The following is a 22,698-nucleotide window of genomic DNA, read 5'->3' as shown; positions in this document are numbered from 1 at the left end:
AGTGATCTATCAACGCACAGCACAAACCACTGGACGGATCGAGCTGAAATTTGGCATGCAGGTAGATATTATAACGTAGACATCCGCTAAGAAAGGATTTTGATCAATCCTTACCCCAAGGGCATAAAATTGGGGATGAAGTTTTGTATGAAAATTCTGTCCTAAGTTACAAATCACGCGGACGAAGTCGCTGGCAAAAGCTGGTACATATATGAAATCACGCCTTCTTCCTATAGAGGAAGCAGAGACCAGAGAACTGTCACTTGGTCTAAACAATAATTATTATCCATACTATAATATTATGAATGCGAAAGTAACTCTGTCTGTCTGTCTGTTACTCAATCACGCCTAAACTACTGAACCAATATGCATGAAATTTGGTATGGAGATATTTTGATACCCGAAAAAGGACATAGGCTACTTTTTACCCCGGGAAAATGACTCATAATGGGAAAATTAAGGTGGCGGACGAAATCGCGGGTAAAAGCTATTGTAAAATAAATCTGAAACTGTGTTTTTCATACTTAATACCTATATATTATATATAAGATTTTTCTATTTAACCTTAAAACTTTCTTAGTTTGTAAAATATCTAACTAGCTACTAATGCTTGTATGTATGTATGTTTGTAGAAGCGGTAACCCAGTGCTAATAGAAGGCGTGCCGGTGCACATACTACAGGCGCCCGCCGACGCCGCCCACACGGCGCAACAGTTACACTCGCTCATTAGGACCGAGTCACCCATGCAGGATCAGGTATGTCCTATAGTATAACACATTTCTGTCCAATTGCTTTGCTAGTTGTAAATATTAGGTCGGGGAAAAAGTCTTTTCGCATTATAGTATGTATGAACTTGTAATAAAATCTTTTCTCTACACAAAAAAGCTCGATATTTGGGTACCTCACGAGCTCACTGAAAGAAACCTAATGAACCGTGTACTCATTTGTGATTCTTGAAGCCAAAGAGATTTTATCACAAGTTCATACATACTATAATGCGAAAAGACTTTTTCCCCGACCTAATATTAATACAAGCTTAATTGCACATTTTGGTTTTAAGTGTTAGAAAGCTTATTTATAAGATAAAGTTAAAGTAAGGAAACGACTGTTAACATTATATTTAATAAGCTATCTGGTGGGTTCGAATCCCATCCGCGACAAATCTTTGTGTGATGAGCACGAGTATCTGTTCTGAGTCTGGATGTTAATGTATCTATATAAGTATGTATTTAGAAGTATAATAGTATGTTAATCAGTTATTTGGTTATCATAGTACAAGCTGTACTTAGTTTGGAATCAAATGACCGTGTGTGAGTTGTCTAATGATATTTATTATTTAATTATCCAGGTGAAATCCACGTGTGTTATAATTAATTTTTAATATCTATCTATCTATCTATCGTATGGTTAGTGGTCAACCTAGTGTCAAAGTTGTTCAAGCCGCCCGAAAGGCCTTTGACATGGCTTAACGACTGTTATCTTATGTGACAACAACCGGGACCGACTTTTTACGTGCCCTCCGAAGCACGGAGACGCTCAATTCAAATACCACTATGCGGTCAGCCATCTATAGAATGACCGCGCCAACGGTTGCTTAACCCACAGATTGTTTACCGACCGGTGAGCACAACTGGCTATGAGGGTCTCGTTTTTAATACATATATAATTATTTTTGCTTCAACAGGAAGTCGAACAAGTAGTGTTAATCGGCAACAGAGAGTGGATGTCTCGCAACGGCGTCACTGTTCCCCGTCAGGTGCAAGATGCCATGCAGCAAGACGAGGAGTTGGGCAGAACAGCTGTTCTAGCCGCTATCAACGGTTGGTGAGACATACATAATGGATATTCCGATTTCCCCATCCCTTTCGAACTCGAGATAACTGCGCGGCGGACGCATACACTAACGCAGTCAAAAATAAAAATAATCAAAATCAAATCATTTATTCATATAGGTCAAATGCTGGCACTTATGATAGTCAATGATACAGAGAGTGAATTTACCGCCAGTTCGGAAGGTAGGGCCAATGAGAAGAGCTAACAACAAACTCCTGGACACTCTTTTTAATCGTCAAATGGTTTTAGTTTTAACAATATTTATGCTTGGTAGAAATCATTGATGATGTAAGTAGCTCCTAATTGTGTATACATTTATTGAGGGTATGCAAAGTTCCCAACCCGCACTTGGCCAGCGTGGTGGACTCAAGACCTAAACTCTCCCTCATTACGGGAGGAGACCCTTGACCAGCAGTGAGTCAGTAATGAGCTATAGAAATATGTTACCCTGTTAATGTCCCACTGCTGGGCAAGGGTCTGCTCCCGTAATAAGGGAGGGGTTTTAGATAATTGCTGGTTGGGGACTTCGCATACATTCAAAGACTGTTCTAAAGAACTCTCAGGCATGGTTGACTCACGATGTTTTCCTTCACTTTCATCAAGTGATAATTATTTCTAATACTCACATAACTTGGAAAAGTCTTTAGCGTGTTGCCTCGGGTTTGAAACTGCAACCACTTGCGTGGTAGGTACCAACTTATACCCTACTAACACAAAATAAATAACAATAATTTATTTTATATACAGATCAACTAGTATGTACAATCGGCGTAGCGGACGAAGTGAAGCCTGAGGCCCACCTAGCTGTGTACTGTCTTAAAAAGATGGGTCTGCAAGTGTGTCTCCTCACTGGAGATAATAGAAAGACGGCTGTCGCTATCGCTAGACAAGTAAGTAGATAATTTTAGCCTTTAAGGGGCAGTTGTAGCCGATTGGGAGGAGTTATAGCCAATTGGGGGTGGTTGTAGCCGAGTGGGGGGATAGTTATAGCCGATTGGAGGCAGTGATAGCATATAGTGGGAGTATAGCCTTATCGGAGTAGTGATAGACGATTTAGAGCAGTGATAAACGATTGAGGAGCAGTGATACCCCATTGAAGGTAATTATAGCCGAGTGGGACTAGTTATTGCCGGATGGGGGCAGTCATAGCCGAGTGATAGTATTGATAGTCGAGTGGAGGCAGTTATAGCCGACTGGGGGCAGTTTTAGCCGACAAAAATCGGTGATAGCCGATGTCTGATATTATATTGTTTTATTTTTAAAGCCGTAATACCATAATTTTCTTTTTTCTTTACCATAATTTTCTTTTTTTCTTTCTTCTTTATAATTTATTCATAATTTTCCCCACAGGTGGGCATAAACAAAGTATACGCGGAAGTCCTTCCATCCCACAAGGTGGCCAAGATCCAGAAGCTGCAGGAGTCAGGTCAGAAGGTGGCGATGGTGGGGGACGGCGTCAACGACTCCCCCGCGCTGGCGCACGCCGACGTCGGCATCGCCATAGCCAGCGGCACTGACGTCGCTGTGGAGGCCGCCGACCTCGTGCTCATGAGGGTACGTAAAAAAATGTAAAAAAAAAACTTGGTGCTTTACAGGGTACGTGAAAATTGTGGTGCCTTAAAGGGCACGTGAAGAGTTTTAGTGCTTTGGAGGGTACGTCGTTGTCTAGGGACCCAAAAATAAGTTGGTGCTTCAAAGGGGACGTAAGAAAGTCTGTTGCTTTAGAAGGTACGTAATATAAGTTAGTGCTTCAAAAGATACGTAAAGAAATCTGATGCTTTAGAGGGTAAGACGTATCATAAGAATGAAAAAATAAGTTGGTGCTTCGAAGGGTACGTAAAAATAACTAGTGCTTTGGAGGGGACGTGATATTAAAGGAGCTTAGAAAAGTCCCTAAATAAAATTAATTGCTTTGCAAGGCATGTGAATATAAATTTCTCTTTTAATACGAAGATTATTAGATTTTTAATAGTAAACTTATAATATATGCTATATTTATTGTCCACAGAACGACCTACTAGACGTAGTGGCGTGTCTAGAACTATCTAGAACGACAGTACGCCGAGTTCGTCTCAACTTTGTGTTCGCCAGTGTCTACAACTTGCTGGGAATACCGCTAGCTAGTGGCGCGCTTGCTATGTTCCACCTGCAGTTACAAGTAAGTAAATAAGTATTAGTTCGGGGAAAAAGTCTTTTCGCATTATAGTATGTATGAACTTGTAATAAAATCTCTTTGGCTTCAAGAATCACAAATGAGTACACGGTTCATTAGGTTTCTTTCAGTGAGCTCGTGAGGTAAAAATATCGAGCTTTTTGTGTAGAGAAAAGATTTTATTACAAGTTCATACATACTATAATAAGAAAATACTTTTTCCCCGACCTAATATATATTATACTTTACTATGAAGCCTGGTTTTTAATGTTTTTTTTATTTACAGCCGTGGATGGCGTCGGCAGCAATGGCCATGAGTTCAGTTTCAGTAGTATGTTCCAGTTTATTACTCAAAACGTAAGTATCTCTTTATTATTTGAAACCTCCGTGGCGCAGTGGTTTAGGTCACGCCGCCGCTACCATTGCTTTGAGGTCGTGGGTTCGGTACCTACACGGAACGTTATTATTTGTGCGATCCACAAATAATTGTTTCGGGTCTGGTTGTACTTTGTGTCAGTTGTTTGTATGTTTGTAAAAGTTCCCGCGACACAAGAGCAATTTTTAAGGCGGAAGTTGTTTTTATTTAAACAAAAAAAAAATCTAGTAAATAATTTTTCAAACTTATAATAAACTAGCTTTTACCCGCGACTTCGCCACCTAAATTTTCCCATGGGAATGCGTCATTTTCCCGGGGTAAAAAGTAGCCTATGTCCTTTCTATTCTTATATTTTCTTTCAGTTTCAAAAAACCTTCAATAGAGCAACTCCGAACTCCGGAATACCTACAATCAATACACCTTGAAGACCTAGACTCAGTGTCCGTGCACAGAGGTCTGGACGAACGGATAGACCCTAGCGAGAGGGGAGCATCGCCGCTCGCCAAGTGAGTATTATAGTTTTGATGTTATTTTGACACGTATTAGATGTTTTTTTGACCCATAGATGTCGTTTTGACAGTAAAAGATGTTGTTTTGACATGTTAAGATGTAATTTTCATATCAGTAGTAGTAGTTTTGACAGTTTGATATTGTTTTTACATTTATAAGTATTCTTTTGGCACTAGATATTTCCTTTTGACATCAAAAAAAAACAATGTGGTAATTTTAGACGTAAATTTGGTGTTGAATTATTGACAGTACAAGTAACAACATTTTATGTTGTCAAAATAACGACCATTTGAAAAGTTGTTTAGACATGATGTCGATATAAAAATTACAATCATAACTTTTAAACTCTCGCGTTGCATGTTTAATGTATAATAGAATACGGGAATTAACGCGAACACGCATCTTACCTTAAAATGCCTAACGTTTCGGCGCAGGTTGCACTCGCCGTGGTCCCAGGCTGACTCAGTCAGTATTCTATTATACAATAAAAATTACAAGTATTATAGTGTCTTTTTTAAAATAATGATATTTTTTGACACGTCGTAGTTATAGTCCTTCTACGTCGATGTCTATGATTTTAACTTATTTTTATTAATTTACTGATATATTTTTACTCAGTTTTTCTAACTATTAATATCTGGATATTTTAATTTTATTATAATTTTTTGGCACCCTTATTATGTAGATACTAAAATAATATTTAAAAAAATGCTTTATTAATAAATGCACATTAAACTAACATTTCAAAGAATAACCGATTTTTTCTGTTTTTATATATTTTCCAAATTTGTATCAATTATCTATTGGTTTTCATGCTTAAAGTTGTTGAGATATAATGTGAGTATTTACAAAAATGAACGCTTTTCGAAAAACCATTCAAAATACTTATTTCCCGCTGAAAAACGGGAAATAATTGCAATTTAAACTACTGATTAATGCCCGGTTTCTGAGGTACATTTAGCGGTAGTTTATGTATTCCAACTGTCATGTTTATATGAGCTTAAACGCTATTGAATAGATAAACTACCGCTAAATGTAAATCAGAAACCGGAGGTTAGTCAGCCTTAGACTGTGGGCTAGTTTGACACCTCCCGGATAAGTATTGAATAACCTAACTAATAAATATCAAATAAATAAATATCATTGGACAACTCACACACGGTCATTTGATTCGAAACTAAGCAGAGCTTGTACTATGGTAACCAAATAACTGATAAACATACTTATATACTTGTAAATACATACTTATATAGATACAGTAACATCCAGGCTCAGAACAGATGCTCGTGCTTATCACACAAATATTAGTCCCGGGTGTGATTGTAACCACACGCGGCGCTACGGTTATTGCGGTGAGGTAGCCACATTAACCACTGCGCCATACGTTATTTGGTTACCATAGTACAAGCTCTGCTTAGTTTGGCATCAGAGTTGTCCAATAATATTTATTTATTTTAATTATATAGTTTTCTAAAACTTTTCTCTTCATCACAAAAATCACATTTGCAAAACCCTATTCACTCTATTCACCTCTCTTTCATACTATATCTATCTCTTTCTTTTCTTTATAGCAAAAACCGAGACTCGTGGAAGTCCACTCTATTGAACGTGTAAAGTATGTACTGATTGTGTGTCTGTGTGTTTGTAGTTGTTCCTTACAAACCGCATGATGACTGTAGAGTTTGCAGTTCGACTGCAAAAGTTTGCAGTTCGACTGTAAAGTTTGCAGTTCGGCTGCAATTTGTTGTAGTTTGACTGCATAGTATGGTGATCAGTTGCATGTGTCGTCGTTCAATTGTAAAGTTTACGGTCCAACTGCAAATAACTGTAGTTCGACTGCATAAGTTGCAGTTGAACTTCAATTGTTGCAGTTTGACTACATAATATTTCAGTTGGACTGTATTATGTGTTTCAGTTGTATTTGTATGTAGTGTTCTTTGGTGATGGTTCTTGAATGTTATGTGTTCTGAAACAAAATAAAAGATTTTTGTTATATTCATTATTCGTAATGTGTTAACAGCATTTCTTTTATGTATCTTCTGAAATTTTATTCTGTATACTTCCTTATATTAGTGCCAGTTTTACGTTTTTTTAATGCATGTACTAGTTTTTTACTAATAAATTCTGACGGCTGCCGTGGGATAGTGGTTAAGAGGAGGAGGGAGTTTGTGGGTTCGATTCCCACACGGAACAAATCTTCGTGCGATCCATAGGTTTCGGGTTTGGTTGTGCTTTGTGTCCGTTGTCTGTATGTTTGTAAAAGTCCCAGCGACGCAAGAGCAATTCTTAGTGCGGATGTTGTCTTTTTATGACAAATAAAATTGACACAAATAAATGTGCCATTTCTTATTATTTTCTTAATTGTTTGTTATTGTATTTTTTTGTGTTTTAAATAACTTTCTTACTTCAATTTTCTATTAAATTTCAAAATGTCTCTGTATTTCCATTTCATTCTAAACATAGTTCAATTAAAAACCTTTTCATATTTACAAATGTTAAACAATCTATCTAAAGTTACCATATTTCCACCCATCTACTATCACATATATAACCATGAAATTTTCTTCCAGACTATTCTATCGCAACAAGCCAGCTGAAGGTTGCCTTCTCCAAGAAGACGATGACCTCATGACAGTCTCCTTCATCCCCAAAAGACGGCAAGAGACCATCAACGGTTAAAAAGACCAGTAGACCGAAAAGACCACCAGTAGACTAAAAAGACCGCGAGTAGACCGAGTAGACCGTCTATGGAATGATGGTATTCTGTACTATTTAATGGCTTGTTTATTAGGAAAGACTGAATAAATGATTTTAGTGAGAAAATGATGAGTATTTTAAATTGATTATGTTGTGTGACTTAAAGGTTGCAGGTTTGATTACTGGGTTTGTTTGCAATTTGGTTTTTAAAGACTGTTTAGTGACATTGTTTTTCTATTGCGGATGGTTGTGATGACTGTTGATTGTAATGTCATAGATTCGATTCCCGGGTCGGTAAATGTAATATTTTTTTATTGTTATAAAAGCCGCGTAACCGTTCATCTATTACTTCTTGTACTGCTTTAATTTGAAAGTGTGGAAGGAGCTGCAATAACACTTTTTAATTCGGGGATCAAACCCAGGTCTTCAAGGTCCATAGTCACATAAGACAATTCTAAAGTAAGTCAAGAAAATATATCAAACTCTTTTTAAGTCACATAACATTATCAATAGAGCACTGCTTACCCTATAGAAGCTATAACTGCTTTAAAAACGTTTCGTATTAAAGGTTTTATAAATTCGTATAAAAAAATATGTCAAAATTAATTCACATAAAAAATGTCTATGATTTTTGTAAATTATCTGTCTGTATACTTCAATATTATATTTAGCGGAGATTTTCTATCGACTATGGATATTAGGTTCTATCGATTATCGACTATAATTATATAGCTACTATTACTATATTGCCTCCGTGGCGCAGTGGTTTAGGTCGCCACGCCGCTACCACTGCGTCGGGAGGTCGTAGGTTCCATTCCCACACGGAACAATTATTTGTGCGATCCACAAATAATAGTTTCGGGACTGATTGTACTTTGTGTCCGTTGTTTGTATGTTTGTAAAAGTCCTCGCGACACAAGAGCATTTTTCAGTGCGGGAATAGTCTTTTTAACTTAAATTAATAATCAATTGAGTCTATTATCTGTCTATTGTCGTATGTTATTCCGATTGAACCTACCGTCGATAATCGATAGAATTGATAATTAAAACTGTCTTCAATTAATCAATACGATTATTAATTGATATTCCTGTTTCCTCTCATAGTGAGAGGAGCCTTGCCCAGCAGTGGGACAGTGATTAGCTCAAATAGGTCTTCGATATTTCATAGAACTGCAACACATTGTATTATACACTAAACATAGTTTTAAAATACATTATTTGACTATAAAAATAATATTTTTAATCATGATAAATATGCGTTTTCATCTATGTATAATAGTTACCAGTTTTGTACAAATTTTCGTAAAATCATAACCTAATTAATAACCTAACTAATTAGTTTAGGTTTACTAAAGACAGTATCGAGTCGAAAATCTAATTTGTTTGCTTCAAATGTCAAATTGTAGTTTTAAATTTCAAACTAGCGCGTGATTGAACGCCATATTTGTGCTATCCACAAATTGTTTCGCGTCTGGTTGTACTTTGTGTCCGTTGTTTGTATGTTTGTAAAAGTCCCCGCGACACAAGAGCAATTCTTAGTGCGGGAGTTGTTATTTTTAGATCAAATTAAATTGTATTTTCACTTTAAATCAGCATTCAAATATGCGCTAGTTTGTTATTTGAACAGGTTTTTCAGTGATTTTCAATGATTCCCAAAGCGGAATTACTCTTTGAATAATACATAGATTTGTTTCAAATCTGGTTATACTTTGTGTCCGTTGTTTGTATGTTTGTAAATTACAGAATATACGCTTCCTATATCTTCCCATGTGCAGTTCCCAAACCCAGTTGAAAAATTCCCAATCGGATTTATTCCCACTATGAAAAAGACATTGGGTATTTGACTACTAGTCAAATTACTTTCGTAATAAAGATTTTTGTATAAAAATACTGCTATTTTAAAATTCTGATATAAAAAAAATAAAATTACTTTATAAAGGAATATTTTAACATAGCTTAATAATTTAGGGTATACATTTTAACACTTTTTCTTTCACATTTAACCCAGTCAAGTACCCAAACGATAATACCCGAACTATGAGACATTTGTAAATATAACTTAATTAATAACAATTAACATTTACTTAGAAATTTGGACTTTTTATTTGTATTATATTATACTAGCTAATTCTTCCGCGTGGACTTTAGTGTCCCGTTTCAAACAACATTTTTCTCTCGCGTTGCATGTTTAATGTATAATAGAATACGGGAATTAGTCCAGTCAGTCTGCGACCACGGCGAGTGCAACCTGCGCCGAAACGTTAGGCATTTTAAGGTAAAATGCGTGTTCGCGTTAATTCCCGTATTCTATTATATATTAAACATTTTTCTATTACTAATTCACACTTATTAGTTATAGCGGGATGTTATAGAACTTCCACAATAATTGTAGTACTCAACACAAAAATATTTTCCAATTTGAAGCTTTTATTTGAATTGAATATGTGTGATAGCTGTTTCAGGTCTGGTTGTACTTTGTGTCCGTTGTTTGTATGTTTGTAAAATCACACAATATGCTATAATAGAGAGAGTTGCTTGTAAAATTTGTATTACATCTATGTAGGTCAAAAACTAGTCTTAATAATCCGGATATCTAAGTAAATGTTACGTTTTTATAAAAATTCCCAATAATGGGAAAATTCCCATTACACGTTATTCCTAGATTTTCTCAAGAATATTCCCAATTCGCGGAATTAAGTACATAGAAGTGACGAATTTTTTAATTATTTTCGTTTTTTTTATAATTATTGTGTTATATAATTATCATTTTAATCGCATATTGTATTTATAGCGCTTTTAGTTCAATACGAATATATTTTTATAAGAAAATATAAAGAATTAATTTTTTGGAATGTGTTTTATTTATAGTCTAACAACTTAGTAGAAAGTATTTAATGTACCTAAGATTCTCGGCTAGCAAAGGTTGCTGGCAAATCCAGAACTAAGAAGATTTGCAGGCATTTGCAACTGATATTTATGTTTTCTTCAGAAATACCGACTCTCTCTCTCTCTCTCTCTCTCTCTCTCTCTCTCTCTCTCTCTCTCTCTCTCTCTCTCTCTCTCTCTCTCTCTCTCTCTCTCTCTCTCTCTCTCTCTCTCTCTCCATGCTATGAATCCCATATGGTAGTGAGGTCAGCCTTCCTGATCTTTCTCCTCTACTTCGCTCTGTCCTGGACATCGTCTTCGAAAACCTCACACTCACTCTTTTCTTTTTGTGACCTTATTAATTAAAATTTAGATAAATTGTGAATGCTAAGGCTTTCTACTAAGTGGTCAGACTATAGGAGGTGTATGAGGAATAAGTATGGTTTTATAATTCTCTCGCTGCTTACACTTATAAAAATACGGATATTAAATTATAAGAAAGAGTTACAATTTTGAAACCTTGATTGCCTTATTTCCACTACAAAATAAATCAAGAAAAATGTTTCTTTATGAATACTACTAGGGTCTTATAGTTTCCTTTTGGAATAAGTAATTGTCGACGATTTCAGCATTTATTTACATATTTCACAAACAAAATCCACAACCCATTTAATTCAGTAAAATGTAGTAATTTCTGCAAGAATAATCGGCTTAATACCTTCAAACTTGTTAAAGAACTCCTCCAAATCTTTCTTCCCCTCCCTAGCTAACAAACAAACAAAATTAACAAACTGCGCCAGAGTCATTTCCTCCTTGTTCCTCCTCACTCTATCGTAAGTCGTCTCGAAAAACTTCGCCGTAATAGTTTCTTCATCAATAATACGACATTCTGTAAACCATTTTTTGATTACATTATATTTAGCGCCCTTACTTTTACTAGCTCCAAATAAAATCATATACATATCTTCGAAGTTATACTGCGGCCTTGGGTTTTCTTCTTGGTCCATAGTGACACCTAGCGGGCAATAGTCACACTACTATATGACTAGTAGCGACATCTATTAACGAATGGTTGAAGTAATTTTACTCGACACTTGCAGTAGTGACATCTAGTATCCAGTTATATCCAGTATATTAAAATTGTATTAATTATTCAAAGGGTTTCTTTTCGGTCAGTTTTTTGTCTCAAATATTGTTAATTGTTTTTTTTTTATAATACAAGTTGGTTACCTCAGTTTCGCTTGGAGATATATTATTCTTATATGGTACGGTAACTTAGTTTCTTCGTATTGTTTGAAATGTAACACAGGTATTACAAAATAAGTGTAGAATTGTTTAGATTGGGTAATAATTTGTGAAATAATATCAATTATTATTAAAACTGCAATAATTTTGTTTATTACGAAACCAAAATAAATGTAACATTTGGATCTAGTGAGCTACGTTTGTCAAAAGACAATGCCTATATTCAAAAGTCTTGCATGCTTAAATACATTTTTGACTGACTCAGGTTTGATTCCTCCACTATGATTTTTCAGTAGATAAATTATTAGTATCTCGGTTCTCCGGTCGGGAAAACATTATTGATCGTAAATTTCGGTGTATTTTATACACCTCTGCCTACAGCTTTGTGTAATGAAACTATGCATTTATCTGATCTCCGGTTTTTAACTATTTCCGAAACATGGTTCATCAAAATTTTCGGTTCAGTTTTAAAGACTTCAAAGAAGATCTCTCTGCCTACGGGCCTCTTTCAAAAAACTTATTTCTAAGTTGCTAAATAATATTCTTTTTATTATGACATTTTCCAAATCTTTAAAATGTGTCAATAAGCCAAAATTTTCTCATTTTTGTAAAACAATTAAAAATTAAATTATGGTTCAATCAGATAATTAGTATTTTTTAACTAAAATACAATAAAAACAATATAAAAATCAGTAAATAAGTAATATCGGAGAATTAAATTTATCGTACAAAATGGATGCTGCTTTTAACGAGCTCAAAGCTACGGGACATAATAACTTTGGAGGGATTATAAAATGGATGAAAGAATGTAAGAACATATTTACATACACACTTGATTGTATTAGATATAATGATCACTTGTTCCAACGGTGAAGGAAAACATCGTGATGCTACCTTGCAGGCCTGAGAGTTGTTTAGAACAGTTCTTGAAGGTATGCAAAGTCCCAAACCCGCACTTAGTCAGCGTGCTGAACTCAAGGCCTTTTTTTTCGTCAGGATAACACTAGCCTAACCTCTCCCTAATTACGGGAGGAGACTGTGACCCAATAGTGGCAAATCCATAGGTTAAAAATTATATTTGTACATAAAATGTCACCTTTTTAGCGTAGGGCAAGGTAGAGGCCAAATATTGTCACTTGCTAGAGAAAACCACTTGGTACGATCCTTACAAACTCCCCTTGCTTCATTCACATACATACTATCAGACATGTCATTCATCACGATGTTTTCCTTCACCGTTATAGCAAGTGATCATTATTTATAACACACACATCACTTGGAAAAGTCATTGATATGTTTAACCCTCGATCACTTGGGAAACACTGCTATATTCATCAAATTAAATAAATTTTTCAGCCAAACTGATTGATGGTAATCCAGAATCAATTAAGAGTATCAAAGCTCTATTCGCGGGCCAAAACCTCAAGAATATCGGTCCGGATGAGTTCAAGAATGCCATGTCAAAATTCGCTGCAAGTAATGGAATCAGTTTCGATCAAATAAGTCAGAAATTGATGAGTGGAGCGAAAATTGTGGCTAATTTTTATCAAGGTATGTTTAAATTACATACGTAACGTCACATCACGACATGGAGGAGCTCGTGGCTTGGTTAACAGCCGCGCGGATCTCTGAGGTTAAGCTACGCTTGCGGAGGTTGTTCTGTGGATGAGAGACCGTCTTATACATATCGAGTTCCTCCGTTAACTGTAGTTAGAAGTTTGAAAGTCTGACAACCAGTCTTACCGAGGGGTATCGTGTTATAACCCAGGTAACTGTGTTGTGGAGGTCAGATAGACAGTCGCTCCATCCGGTGCATCCGGTGAGACTGGAAGCTGACTCCAACATCGTTTGGAAGAAAGGCTAGACTGATATATAGGTACATAACCTCACAACTGTTATACCCAAAGCACAGTGGTGTCATGTAAACCCACGTTTCGCTATTGCCAATTTAGTCCCATGTAATAGGGAGCGAACCTATTGCCAAAGCCACCGCCAGCTAAAATAAGTTAATTGAGCTTAGCTCGCATAATTAAGACAGTTTTTATATTTTGGTAAGCCAGCTGGCATAGTTTGTGGTGGGCGCTCATATATGAAAAATATTTGGTAAACTGCCTTTTCAAATAAATAAATAAATCTTTTCTCTATTACAGGCTCACAATCGGAGGATTATCATGATGATGATCATGAGTATGACTTGGAATATGATGCCCAAGATGATTATGATGACTAACTACCACAATATACATTGAAATAAATAGCTTATTTTGACCATAAACTGTATTTTCTTGAGCAAAATATCCTTTATGACTGTTAAGCCGAACGTCCACTGTTAGCTAAAATAAGTTAGTTTAGTTTAGCTCGCACAGTGGACAGACTTTCATACATAACTTTAACTATATTATAACTTATTTTAGCAGGCGGTGGACATTCGGCTTTATAGTAATTAACGGAAACCGGGACTCTTTTTACGTCTTGTCCTTCGAAGCACGGAGATGCGTCGTCTACTACTATGCGGTCACCCATCTATAGAATGTTCACGCTAAGGTTATTTAACCCACTGAACGTTTACCGGTAAGCGCAAGAGGTTATGGGCTCTCTCTCATTTCAACTCAAATTTACTCATGCCCAATAGTGGGATAGATCAATTTACATAAAACTCTTCCGTTACTGACTGACTGATGGACAACGCACAGTCGAAACTACTGAGCGTACAAACTTGACATTTGCTATGAACATTCCTTAGCAAGTGTAGAGGAGCACTACGAGAGGATTTTTGGAAATTCTCTCCGAAGGAGGTGAAATTCGCTTCGGGTGGAAAAGATAGAGAGTTTATTAGGTCGGGGAAAAAATCTTTTCGCATTATAATATGTATGAACTTGTAATAAAATCTCTTTGGCTTCAATGATCACAAATGAGTACACGGTTCATTAGGTTTCTTTCAGTGAGCTCGTGAGGTACCCAAATATCGAGCTTTTTTTGTGTAGAGAAAAGATTTTATTACAAGTTCATACATACTATAATGCAAAAAGACTTTTTCCCGACATAATATATTTAAAAGCCATTTACCAAACCATGACCTAATTGATTTACTTAACTTAATAAATTACCTGTCTACTGAAGATGTAAATTGTAAAATTTTCTGTAAAAATATGGAAGCTATATTTGAAAGACTGAAAAAGGAGGGTAAAAATACTGTGGATAGCCTTATCCAGTGGTTAAAAGATGGTATGTAATACTATAACCAATTACTATTTTTATTTTATGATAATAATATGGTTAGTGGTCAACTTAGAGAAGTTGTTCAAGCGGCCCGAAAGTATATTAGGGTTTAATAATGCTCTCCTGACTGTTATCTGATGGCTACGGCTGCCAGTTTCATTAAAATTGGACAACGGTGCAGGACTTTGTTTATAGTGTCCAAGTGTGTGCACAATACACAGGTACACTCTCTATTACATCACTCTCATAGTTCGGTGGGACGGGGAACAAAACCAATGAAAGGACCGACGACTTTACGTGCCCTTCGAGGCACGAAAGTCTACGACCTCAACTTCCTAACTCCGGCCAATCTCTGAGAAAATCCAAAAAAAAAATCACTTTGTACCGATTCGGGATTTGAACTCAAGACCTCTACGTTGCAATCACGTATACTACCGACCGCGCCGTAGAGGTGTTCACATTAATAGTATATAAAATTCATAAAAACCAAGTGAGGGTAGGCGTAGAAAATCGCGCTACAAGAAGACGACGCTTAGATAAATCAGTCAACCCGTGACCACGGTCGATGTCATTCGATCGAAACGTCAACAAATAAGGTATCTTAAACCTTATTTTTCCTGTAAAAGACTGTATTATTATGTGTACAATTCGTGAAAGTTTAAAATTTAAAGTGTTTAATGTCGTTTATCTATATAAGTATGTATTTAGAAGTATATAAGTATGTTTATCAGTTATTTGGTTACCATAGTACAAGTTCTGCTTAGTTTGGAAGCAAATGACCGTGTGTGAGTTGTCCAATAATATTTTTTTTATTTTTTTTTCGTTTAATATTAATACAAGCTTTGTGAATCAAGATATATTCTCTAAAATTGCCTCTTATGATTTCAATACGAATTGTTTGTAAATAGATGCTCCCATCATGCTTCCTATACTATTTGATATCTTGTTTATTAGCACCTTAATATTTTAATAAATTTATGTTATGACTAAAGTGTGTTCGGTAGTGTTAGTAGCAGCTTTTGAAAACCGCGTGTTATGAAAACTGCAAAAGATTGTTTCAAATTTGAAGAAGAGAAAATAATAGCAGTTCAGGGTAAGTCAAACCATTTTTTTCATACGATAATCAAATTGAAATTGTAGCATACAAAATATCACACCTGTTCAACTCAAAGATGTAGGCAGAAGAGTATGATGACCATTTTAGGTCATTCACAATGTTAGTCTCATGTAATAGGGGGCGAGCCTATTGTCATATACCGGGCACGTTACCAAACTCCGGACTACTATTAGGAAATATTCTAATATTAATAAGAAAGGACATTCCGATCACAGGTGATTGTTGGCAGCTCCTCGCATGGTCAATTATTGTATTGCAAACACATTGTACCTACATCTTTTGGCGATTGAAAAGAGTGTGTGTGATTTTGTTGCTAGCTCTTCTCATAAGGTTGTACACTTTCAAAGCTAGTGGTAGATTCAGTAATTGTAACGACTATCATAAGTGTCAATATTTGACCTAAATGATTTCAGTTTTATTTTGCAGTAGTTAATTGAATTTTAAATTTTGTTTCATCTTCATGAGCTCATTCCGGCTTGAACCCTTTGCCCAAAACACTGCTATAGTACTTTAGATACCTTAGTTCTTATACGCACTGTCTAATATATGTATACCTCTTTGTATATCGATATATATATACATACATAAAGGTGTGGCAGAGACTAAAGAACGTCACTTGGTACAATCCTTACAAACTTCCCTTGCTTCATTCACATACATACATGTTGTCATACAGGACCGCCGGTTACGAGTACTACGCACCTGACCTTTTTTTCATCGACCAAGCGACGTAAATTATATAAAAACAGTTTTCTACACTGTCAAATGTCACAACTGTCATACAATGTCAAATTTTATAAATAAATAATGTTTTAAAATATCAAAAAAATAGTAAAATCTTAAGAAATGATGGAAGATGTGTTTAAAGCGTTGCAGAAGGAAAGCAAGAATCATGTGGACAATCTTATACAGTGGATAAAAGATTGTAATTGTGTTAATTGTAAATAATTTCGTTGTCTTATTTATTTAACTAGCAAACGTACGCTCACTCATTTAGCCCCGGTTTCTGAGCACATTTAGCGTTAGTTTATCTATTCAATAGCGTTTTTTGTATGAGTTTTAACGCTATTGATAAACTATAGATAAACTACTGCTAAATGTACCTCAGAAACCGGGGGTTAGTTTTTTTGCTCTCCTTATAAACCTTTCTGGTGTCTTAAGAACTACGGCGAATCGGTTAATTCAATTTTATATATTTAGAATGAAAGGGATCCTATGTCAGTTTCGTGGGTCTGAGTTACCTCTTCACCAATGGAGATCGGCAGATTTCGTACAGCTTAAAGTTTGTGTTGTTTCGTAACAGAATTTGTACCACTTATTAAGGGGACTAAGTCACTTATTTTTATTTGGGAGTATTATTTTTAGAAGTCCGGATTAATTAGAAAGTATTTGTTTATTTAAATAATAATTTTTGGTCCATGGCTTATATTTGTTGACAACTAAAGAAAAAGAAAATCTCATGAGACGTCACTTTTCGTCTGACGTCTACGCATCCGCCAATTTGCTGTTGTTTTGAATTGTGGTTTTGACAGCATCTGAGCAATTCAGCGAACTATCGGGGCTTCTAAAAATGGACATAACTTTTATCTCCCAACTTTTAAAAATATAAGAATTTTAAAATAAGCTTGTCTATCATATTAGCTACCAATTAAAACAAAAAGTAAACCTAAACATGACATTTTATAAGCTGTACGAATTCTTCATATAAACCTGCCGTTCGCCTTTCAGCAAAATCGGTTAAGCCGTTCTTGAGTTATAAGTAAGTAGTGTAACTAACACGACTTTCTTTTATATACTTAACTACTAGTTAATACACTTGTAGATAGACTATCCAGTAGTTAACATAATTATATCAACATACATGCATTGAATTAATGTAGATAGACGAATAAAATTTATAGCGCCCTAGAAAGACATACACAGATCATATCGGTGATGTCTTGCAAAAAGGTCAGGTGCCGTCGTAACCGGCGGTCCTGTATGACAACATGTATGTATGTGAATGAAGCAAGGGAAGTTTGTAAGGATCGTACCAAGTGACGTTCTTTGGTCTCTACCTACCCCTATGGGAAAAATGCTTCATATTATGTATGTATATAATGTACATATGTATTATCACGCCTTTTATACCCGAAGGTGTTAGCAGAGGTGTATGAAATACATCTACGTTTTACCTACCTTTTATACAATTTGCAAGACTTGGTCGATATTTACCGTTGTATTATAAAACATTATACTCTTTTGCGTTTTGCACTGTCGGGTAAATAATGGCGGGAGGGAGTGATGAACTTACCTTTTCGTTTGTAATGCGTAAGGATTTCTTTTATAAATGGTATATTACTTACATCACCTAAGATAATTTTAAATTAAAACTTAAGTGCATTAAAACTTTGTGGCTTAAATCTATATAAATAAAAATGAATCACTGAAATGTATATACGCGCATAACTATTTAAAAACTAAACTAAATTGGGTGATTCTTTTTTAATATTTTTGTAACGTTAATATGGAATCAAATTCCCATGGGAATGGAATTAACGGGATAAACTAGCACTATACCTGGACGAACTCGAGCAAATTATCTAGTTTTAATTATAACTTATTGCATAGGAACTTGCGGCTAAATTATTGTCAAAAATATATCCATAGAGTTTTACTAAATGTCACTTGTCTATATTCTTTTCTGAAATAAAATGTCAATATAAACAAAATGTCAAACTTTTAATTCGCAAAAAAATACAAGAAAAATAAAAAAATGGAAGATATATTTAAAGATTTACAAAAAAATACAAAAAACAATGTCGACAGTTTAGTTAAATGGATTCAAGACGGTAAGTTTCATTTGTATATTAATTCACTAGTTGTTCCACCCGCGAATTTCGCCTCCCTTCGGGGGGGTAATTTCCAAAAATCCTCTCTTAGTGCTCCTCTACACTTGCTAAGGAATGTTCATAGCAAATGTCAAGTTTGTACGCTCAGTAGTTTCGACTGTGCGTTGTACATCAGTCAGTCAGTAGCGGAAGAGTTTTAAATAGATAGATTGATGTATCACTGCTGGGCAAGGATCTCCTCCCGTAATGGGGTTAGACCTTGAGTCCACCACGCTGACCAAGTGAGATTACTCCTTCAAGAGCTGTGTTAAACAACTGTCAGACATGTCATTCATCACGATGTTTTCCTTCACCGTTATTACAAGTGATCATTATTTATAATAAACACATCACTTGGAAAAGAGAACATCATTGACGCCTATGCTTCGAAGAGCATGTAAAGCCGTCGGTCCTGCACAAAGTATCATAGTATTTTTGTTACTGGTCAACCTAGTGTCAAAGTTGTTCAAGCCGCCCGAAGGCCTTTGACGTGGCTTAACGACTGTTATCTTCATTGACAACAACCGGGACCGACCTTTTAACATGCCCTCTGTAGTATAAAGACGCTTAGTTCAGATACTATGCGGTCACCCATCTATAGTATGACCGCGCTCAGGTCACACACACATCGTTTACCAACTAGTGAGTGCAGCTAGTTATAAGCACTTCGAACTGTATGCTTAAATTCTTGATATTTTCCAGCAAAACTAGTGGAAAGCACAAAAGAAGGGGAAGACAAGGCTCGCGCGTTGTTCAACGACATTTCAGACAAGAACAACGTACAGTTTGATAAATTCAAAGAAGTTGTTACAAAATTAGCAGAAGCACAAACGAAGTCTTTCGACGAGTTCTCTAAGAAGTTGGCAGAAGAAGGCCCTAAGTTTATACAAGGCGCCTTAGCGGCCATCGCAGGCGCTTTCAACAAATAAATTATGAAATTTAAAACATGTATTTTATTTACTTTTTACCTTTCCCACGTCCGCGTGGTTTGTAACTTAGGACAGAATTTTCATACACAGAACTTTCATCACGTTTTTTATGTCTTTTGGAGGTAGGACTGTTTATACAAACTTTCATCTCCTATTTTATTCCCTTGGGGGTAGAATTTGTAAAAATCCTTTCTTAGCGGATGCCTACGTCATAACATCTACCTGCATGACAAATGTCAGCTCGATCCATCCAGTGGTTTAGGCTGTGCGTTGATAGATCACTATGTCCGGTCAGTCACCTTTGAGTTATAATATTTAGATTGTGGTGATATTCTTTAAGGTTTTGCTACATGCATATTCGATTAGTTAGGTGCAAAATCATAGCGTGACAAGAAGTTTGAATGCGAATCTTCTCGAAAGTTCGAATTTTCCCAGTTTTCGAAGTCCCAGCGCGGCGGGGACCTAGCCGGTAGGTCGATCCTTTAAAGGGACCCTAAAGGGTTTCCCTGACGAAAAAAGAGCGTCTTTCGAAAAAGTTTATCAGAACAGTGAATTTTATTCGTCAATCTACATTAATTATGCATACCTACTCGTATAGATATCAGTATCGACGTAGGTACATTACAGTCAACTTGGGTAACTTTGAATAATTACGGTAACATTGACAGTGGGAATTTGAACTAGATTCGATTATTTTTTTTTATATGAAACCAACACAATTGATAAAGATTCATTTTAGTTTTGCAAACTTTTATCAATTGTGTTGGTTTCATATGAAAAAATCATCGAAACTAGTTCAAATTCCCACTGTCAATGTTACCCAAATGATTCAAAGTTACCCAAGTTGACTGTAGTATAGATATTCAATAGTATTCATATAATATTATCGTTTCTGATCTAGCAAAGATTTGCGAGAAATCAAAAGAAGGGGAAGAACAGCTAACGCGAATGTTTAGCGAAGTGGTTGACAAAAATAACGTGGAATTTGAGAAATTCAAACAAGTTGTCACAAATATTGCAACGGAACAGAAAAAATCGTTTGATGAAGTCGCCGCAAAATTAGCCGAAGAAGGCCCTAGGTTACAACACGCTATAAAAGCAGGCGTCGCGGCATTTTCAGAAGCATTGAATGATAAAAAGAAATGATTTGATTTGATAAATTTAGTGTTGTTTTATTTCAACTGTCGTGATGCCGCCATTTTGGGAAAAAGAGATAAGTGTTTTTTTTTTATTTATTTTTTTTTATTTTAGGAATGTTATCTTATAATTGTCTGTTCGACTGCCTCTGTGGCTCGGTCGCGTCGGTAGCGTATACATCTGCCGCTCAAGAGGTCTCGGGTTCGAATCCTGGATCGTATCAAAAAGTCTTTTCTGAGATTTTCTGTTAAAAAAATCTCAGAGATTGGTCTGAGTTAGGAAGATGAGGTTGTAGACCTCTGTGACTCGGAGAGCACGTAAAGCTGTCGGTCCTGCGCCTGACCTCTCACTGATCGTGTCTGTTTAGCCGTCCCACCGGAATTGAGAGTGATGTAATAGAGAGTGTTCCTGTATATTGTGCACACACTTGGACACTATAAGCAAAGTCTTGCCTAGTTGGCTGGTTTCAATGAAACTGGCCGCCATAGCCGAATATCTGCCAGAAGAACATTATGCATCTGAACAAGTAGACTCTTTTACAAAGTATAATCTATCTATAAAAAAATTCTCCAATATTTGTTTTGTAGTTTATGAGGATAGTGATACAAACAGACAGACAGACAGAAAAAAAGACGAAATGAGTAATTTTGCATGAAATCTAAGTGTGTCAATTGCTGTATAAATATGTAATTTCTTGTGCAACGCCAAAAGTACGAAAGTTTTATATTTTTAGGTATATTTTGTTATACAAAGTAAGTTTAACAAAATATAACCCAAAAAATACCATTTTAAATTAACCAACATTATTTTTTCAGCAAAACTCATTGACAAAACGAAAGCAGCTGAAGATAAGGCCAGAGAACTATTCTCAGACGTCGCAGATAAAAAGAATGTGGAGTTTCAGAAGTTTAAAGAAGTAGTTGGTAAAATAGCAGATGAAAAGAAGAAGACTTTTGAAGAGCTATCCAAGAATTTAGCCGATGAAGGGCAGAATTTTATTACAAATGCTCTAGCTAGTGGTGCTTCGGCTATCAAAGATGCCATTTTTGGTTTGAGCAGCAGTAAATAAAGGTTTTTTTGAATAACAGGACTGTTTTTTAGTTTAATATCTCGCGTTGCATGTTTAATATAATAGGATACGGGAACTAACAGTCTGCGACCACGGCGAATACAACCTGCGCCGAAACGTTAGGCATTTTAAGGTAAAATGCGTGTTTTTTACTTTTTATTTTACCTAAATTAACCGTCATGAGAAGCTACATTTGGTTCAACACAAACGATTTGCGTCGTCAAAGTAATGATTCAACTAAATGCGTCTTTATTTTATGTCGGTTGAACATGGTCGATTTATTATTTTCTCGGAGCAAAAATGTTTACTCAATAAAAATTAGTTCGGGGAAAAAATCTTTTCGCATTATAGTATGTACTTATGAACTTGTAATAAAATCTCATTGGCTTCAAGAATCACAAATGAGTACACAGTTCATTAGGTTTCTTTCAGTGAGCTCGTAAGGTACCCAATCGCGCTTTTTTGTGTAGAGAAAAGATTTTATTACAAGTTCATACATACTATAATGCGAAAAGACTTTTTCCCTGACCTCATATGTTTGTTTACGTAAATCGTACCTAATGTAAAGTTTATAGTGGCAGGTAGTTTTCATTACGGTGCCTTTCCACCAAAGATGTGCTATGCTACATTGCTATGGATACATTTATATTCACCAATCACGCAAACGATCATTATATT

At 35.7% G+C, this 22,698-nt stretch overlaps 3 protein-coding genes and 1 long non-coding RNA gene across 9 annotated transcripts in view; 3 read left to right on the top strand and 1 right to left on the bottom strand.

The window, feature by feature from the left end:
* The window catches only part of ATP7 (copper-transporting ATPase 1), a 68,471-nt gene extending 58,055 nt beyond the window's left edge, over positions 1–10,416 (top strand). For 3 of the 4 annotated variants that reach the window (XM_076132741.1, XM_076132739.1, XM_076132740.1), the window contains 8 exons: positions 633–756; positions 1,686–1,821; positions 2,582–2,724; positions 3,185–3,388; positions 3,843–3,992; positions 4,273–4,343; positions 4,725–4,868; positions 7,443–10,416. In XM_076132741.1, coding sequence (XP_075988856.1) covers positions 633–756; positions 1,686–1,821; positions 2,582–2,724; positions 3,185–3,388; positions 3,843–3,992; positions 4,273–4,343; positions 4,725–4,868; positions 7,443–7,551 — 1,081 coding nt within the window. In that variant the 3' untranslated portion in view covers positions 7,552–10,416. Of the gene's footprint in view, positions 1–632; positions 757–1,685; positions 1,822–2,581; positions 2,725–3,184; positions 3,389–3,842; positions 3,993–4,272; positions 4,344–4,724; positions 4,869–6,443; positions 6,488–7,442 lie in introns of all 4 variants that reach the window. The other variant, XM_076132742.1, reaches the window with a different exon arrangement.
* A 631-nt stretch (positions 10,417–11,047) lies between these two features.
* On the bottom strand, positions 11,048–11,866 carry LOC142984881 (uncharacterized). Its single transcript, XR_012960168.1, has 2 exons — positions 11,665–11,866; positions 11,048–11,323 (listed from the first exon to the last, which is right to left on the bottom strand). It is a non-coding gene; the product is annotated as an uncharacterized LOC142984881 (long non-coding RNA).
* Positions 11,867–12,253: 387 nt separating this feature from the next.
* Positions 12,254–13,954, top strand: LOC142984950 (uncharacterized). The gene is made up of 3 exons (XM_076132853.1): positions 12,254–12,487; positions 13,036–13,230; positions 13,830–13,954. The coding sequence occupies exons 1-3, from the start codon at positions 12,412–12,414 to the stop codon at positions 13,907–13,909; spliced, it is 351 nt and encodes a 116-aa protein (XP_075988968.1). The 5' UTR covers positions 12,254–12,411; the 3' UTR covers positions 13,910–13,954.
* A 769-nt stretch (positions 13,955–14,723) lies between these two features.
* Positions 14,724–22,047, top strand: LOC142984894 (uncharacterized). 3 transcript variants are annotated; one of them, XM_076132767.1, is made up of 2 exons: positions 14,724–14,904; positions 19,588–19,823. In XM_076132767.1, exons 1-2 carry the CDS (start codon positions 14,829–14,831, stop codon positions 19,812–19,814), a joined length of 303 nt encoding a protein of 100 aa, XP_075988882.1. In that variant the 5' UTR covers positions 14,724–14,828; the 3' UTR covers positions 19,815–19,823. The 3 variants fall into 3 exon arrangements, with proteins under 3 accessions (XP_075988882.1, XP_075988880.1, XP_075988881.1); XM_076132765.1 differs by lacking the exon at positions 19,588–19,823 and adding an exon at positions 21,767–22,047 and having other exon boundaries at positions 14,750–14,904; XM_076132766.1 differs by lacking the exon at positions 14,724–14,904 and adding an exon at positions 18,710–18,846.
* Positions 22,048–22,698: the final 651 nt, after the last annotated feature.

Source organism: Anticarsia gemmatalis, chromosome 28 (genome assembly GCF_050436995.1).
Source record: "Anticarsia gemmatalis isolate Benzon Research Colony breed Stoneville strain chromosome 28, ilAntGemm2 primary, whole genome shotgun sequence".
Lineage (NCBI taxonomy): Eukaryota > Metazoa > Arthropoda > Insecta > Lepidoptera > Erebidae > Anticarsia > Anticarsia gemmatalis.
This window is presented reverse-complemented; position numbering and strand designations above follow the sequence as displayed.

What these genes read in the sequence shown, in the direction of transcription:
- LOC142984950 (XM_076132853.1), top strand. Translation starts at nt 12,412, where the DNA reads ATGGATGCTGCTTTTAACGAGCTCAAAGCTACGGGACATAATAACTTT. An exon ending in TATAAAATGGATGAAAGAAT is followed by an intron (nt 12,488 to 13,035) that starts GTAAGAACATAT and finishes TAAATTTTTCAG; the next exon opens with CCAAACTGATTGATGGTAAT. An exon ending in TGTGGCTAATTTTTATCAAG is followed by an intron (nt 13,231 to 13,829) that starts GTATGTTTAAAT and finishes TCTCTATTACAG; the next exon opens with GCTCACAATCGGAGGATTAT.
- LOC142984894 (XM_076132765.1), top strand. Translation starts at nt 14,829, where the DNA reads ATGGAAGCTATATTTGAAAGACTGAAAAAGGAGGGTAAAAATACTGTG. An exon ending in TATCCAGTGGTTAAAAGATG is followed by an intron (nt 14,905 to 21,766) that starts GTATGTAATACT and finishes TTATTTTTTCAG; the next exon opens with CAAAACTCATTGACAAAACG.